General features: G+C 35.7%; 1 protein-coding gene across 1 annotated transcript; it reads right to left on the bottom strand.

Moving 5' to 3' along the window:
* Nucleotides 1-656: 656 nt before the first annotated feature.
* Nucleotides 657-3,170, bottom strand: LOC143548802 (nudix hydrolase 14, chloroplastic-like). The gene is made up of 5 exons (XM_077039883.1): nt 2,974-3,170; nt 2,008-2,113; nt 1,237-1,407; nt 982-1,173; nt 657-901 (listed from the first exon to the last, which is right to left on the bottom strand). The coding sequence occupies exons 1-5, from the start codon at nt 3,075-3,077 to the stop codon at nt 668-670; spliced, it is 807 nt and encodes a 268-aa protein (XP_076895998.1). The 5' UTR covers nt 3,078-3,170; the 3' UTR covers nt 657-667.
* Nucleotides 3,171-3,786: the final 616 nt, after the last annotated feature.

The raw sequence follows: 3,786 nt of genomic DNA, 5'->3' as shown, positions 1-3,786 counted from the left end.
GGTATTTTTCGGACATAGATTGGGTTTTTTATAAGTTTGCACTTTTTAGAGGTATTTTTCGGGTATTTTTAAGATTTTATCGGGTATTTGAAATACCCGGTTCTGGGTATGGAAGCGGTTCGGGTTTTCGGGTATTACAGGGTACAAATCGGGTCCAGTTCGGGTATTAAAAACCCTGGTATTATAAAAACCGGTTCCGGGTTTTTATTTCGGGTCCGGTTTCAGGTTCGGGTTTGTTGTGCACCTCTACATACACCATTTAATAAATGTATCTTTGGTGTAATTGAACTGGAATACTAGCCCATCTAAGGTTTGTGCAAACACATAACTGCCAAAGCATACACTTCTATTTACATACTAATAACATTTACACTTATTAGCTGTCTAAAAACATTTGTTAGATACTAAGATCGCTACACCTTTTCAGCAAAAGCAGTGATTCAAGTTGATAGATTCAATTACAAAACTGTCTACAAAAGGCGGACGGAAAATCAAGCCGCAAAATGCGGTTAACAACATTACCATGGATTTCATTGAGGGTCTGCCTAAAGGGAAAGATAATATTTTGTTGACATTTTTGTTGCCCATAAGATGTGTTTCATTTCTTTTGTTCTTACCAGGGTTGTACCTGTGACCACATTTGTGAAATCAATTACATCGTACTTGATCAGTTTTTGTGAGGCAACAAGCCTTCTTTTTTGGCCATTTCATATATTGCGACCGACATTAACACTTTAGCATCAGGGGTCAAACGCCAAAGTCCATCATAAGGAACCACATGCACTTTAATCAGCTCACCGTGTTCCCTGAGCCCGGTTTCTTTTCCTTGCAACTCTTTAACCACATCCGCATTTGCGCTTCCTCTGTACAGAAGTAAACTGAGTTCCTCATCACATCCACCCTACCAACAAAACATCAAACAGATTATTGTTGCCAAAATTCAAAACATCTGGTTTATTAATGTTGCTAAGATTATAATACCGGCGAGGGGATAACTTTGTTTCCGGTGGAAGGGTCCAGAAACGACGTGAGATCAACCATGTCTTCAAGTTTTAATTCAATGCCAGTCTCTTCTTCGACCTCGCGTAAAGCTGTACCAAAAATATCACCTACATTGTCATCCAACATGCCAGCTGGCAGCTCCAACATTGGCCTCCCCACAGGCACCCTAACCTTAAATATTATCATATTTAAATATGATTAAAATCATAATATTATGCATATTATACACTTTACCTGCTCGGTAAGCACAGCGTAAATTTTCCCTTCGGATTCCAGCAGGATTAGAACAGCTACAGCCGGGCCTCTTGCAAAAACAATACCTGGAACGTTTTGTCCAGTGTCCTTATCGATGACATCAGCTTTAAATTTGAGAAAGCCGACTCGCTTGCCAAACATGTCCACCCCCTAATTTTACAAAACGCATAGAGATCAGACGTAACAGACGTATCGCACTGGCTAGGCGTGTAAACGAACCAAATGAACACGAACGGAGTATGCCCGTTATCCGAATGTAGTCCGTGTTCATTCATTAAGAAAATGAACATGTTTGTGTTTGTTTGTTTTTCTATAACAATATAAACGCAAGTTCGTGAACGTAAATGAACGAACATCACTGAGCTAAAACCAGTAAAAAATAATGTGTTGCTCTAAAGAGTTATCAAAACTAGATCAAGTTGTAATGGGCCAAAAAAATTGTAATGAGTAAGTATATTAATGAACAAACTGAAACAAACATAAACTACCGAGCACAAATGAGCATAAACAAGTTCAAATGAGCAAACCTTCACGAATATAGATGAGCGAGCGAGAAACGTGTTCATGTTCGTCCGTTTAACTAAATGAACAATTTTTTTTGGTTCAAGTTACGTAATTTATTAAATAAAAAAACATAAACAGACTTCCCACCGATGGTTCACGACATGTTCATTGAACGTTTGGTTTGGTTCGTATACATGCCTAGCACCCGCACACAAAAAAATAGATGTATTTTCTTTACGATAATACCTGAATGAGAACTTTTTTTAAAGACAAAGATCCATCTGCAAGGAGCCCTTTCTCACTTTGAATATTCTTTAACCACTGCTCAAATAAAGAGCAACCAATAGCATTCCTGCAAGCTTTAACTGTTATATTGTGAAATAAAATTATCAAGTTTTTCTTTCGAAGTGTTATTTAATATAATTTTCATGTTCAATTAGCATCCAAATCATCCTATCAGACACTAGTCAAAATGATGTTAACTTTTGTAAGTATATCATTCTTTCTCCAGTTATCTTATTTCAACTTTGCTGAGGTGGAAATTAAAAAAAATAGTATAAACCTAATATGTTGAATTTGATATATTATCTAGAATTGCAGATTATCAAATCAGTAGCATTTTGAAAAATTATTGCCTGGTGAAATGGTCAAAAACAATAAACCATGGTACAATGCTTGTTAGTTTATGCCATGAGAACTATTTAAAAGGCGTGGATTCAAGATTCATGATTCTATGAGCGATCCAGAAGCTAGCAGACTCGTACATGAACCAACTAGATAGAGGAAAATGGGCTAGAAAGAAGCCCATTTATAAAAGGATATTAGTTGGGCTACCCTCAGAGTTGCCGGGCCCATAAGCAAGGGACCGAAACATGTGACAAACTGCCATACACGATTTGCCCAACCCGCTAACCCAAATTCCCTAATTCAAGCTCAACTCTTTCAAAAGTTTTTAAATTTTTGTCATTTTCATCGTAAAAACAGGTAAATCTTTGATTTAAGCAATTTCCGTGTTTAATAAATCAGTCAATTTTAATTCTTGGGCAATCAGTTTTAGTTTTCCAAAATTTGGCTCGACATGTCAAATTTAAATGGGAAAATACCATAACATACCAACATAAATTCTCATTTTCTTATAAATTTCCCTCTACGCACAAATTAAAAGCAAGATGTGAGTGTAAACAAATAAGAAATAAAAAAGAGTAGCCTGACCTGAAGTCGGTATCAGAAACACCGGGTGCAGCAACAACCGTGACGGGTTCGGTGGGTCGGGTGGGCAAATTGATGGTGTGGGTGGTCTGGGCCGATGTTGACATTTTGGCAGAGATAGAGATGGGTCTCGTAATTATAGTGAGGTTTTTGATTGGTAATTTGTTGAGGTGGGAGAATGAGAGTTTAGAGATCGAGGTGGAAGAAGCTTCAAGCTAATTAAATATATAATAAATCACTGGTATTTCAATATTTTGTCCTAAATATATTTTTGAAATGAGATTTACACTACTTTCCCAACTTTCATTTAATAAGAGAAATGAAAGGTAAAAAACATTATAATAGAAAGGGAAGGAAAAGTTAGAATTTTCTTTTGTGTTTCCGGGTTTCATGAAAGTGAAAGGAAAATAAGTATTTTATATGTTCCTGAGATGAAAGGAAATGAAAAGAAAAGAAAATTACATTTTTACTATTATATCCTTTTAGTAAAATTAAAACAAAAACACATCTTAAAACATTCCAATTTGTCAAAAAGATAGCAGAATGTGTTTCACAACATTTATCCTTGCAGTCATTAAAATCTTTGTATTATTAATTTCTATGTATTTTTATTATTTATCGGCAACTATTGATTTATTGGTCTAAACACTTGCAAGGAATGGTTTCATTTGCTGGTTTAATGATAATGAAACTAAAAGGTTCAGTAAAATACAACTCAGTGTGTGGACTTATTTGTTCATACTCTACTTCTAATTACTAAAATAGTCTGCCATATGAACATGAGCTGAGTTCTCCTAGTCTGCCACAACTAAGCAA

Source organism: Bidens hawaiensis, unplaced genomic scaffold, assembly GCF_021521415.1.
Source record: "Bidens hawaiensis isolate Kalapana, Puna unplaced genomic scaffold, B.hawaiensis_p1.1 tig00015250_1, whole genome shotgun sequence".
Classification (NCBI taxonomy): Eukaryota; Viridiplantae; Streptophyta; class Magnoliopsida; order Asterales; family Asteraceae; genus Bidens; species Bidens hawaiensis.
Note: the sequence above shows the minus strand (reverse complement) of the source record. Positions and strands in the feature narration are given on the sequence as shown.

Excerpts from the sequence above, each read along its gene's own strand:
- LOC143548802 (XM_077039883.1), bottom strand. The coding sequence starts at position 3,077 with ATGTCAACATCGGCCCAGACCACCCACACCATCAATTTGCCCACCCGA. Across the intron at positions 2,114-2,973 it reads GTTTCTGATACCGACTTCAG|GAATGCTATTGGTTGCTCTT; the intron begins GTCAGGCTACTC and ends TAAAGCTTGCAG. Across the intron at positions 1,174-1,236 it reads ACGCTGTGCTTACCGAGCAG|GTTAGGGTGCCTGTGGGGAG; the intron begins GTAAAGTGTATA and ends ATAATATTTAAG.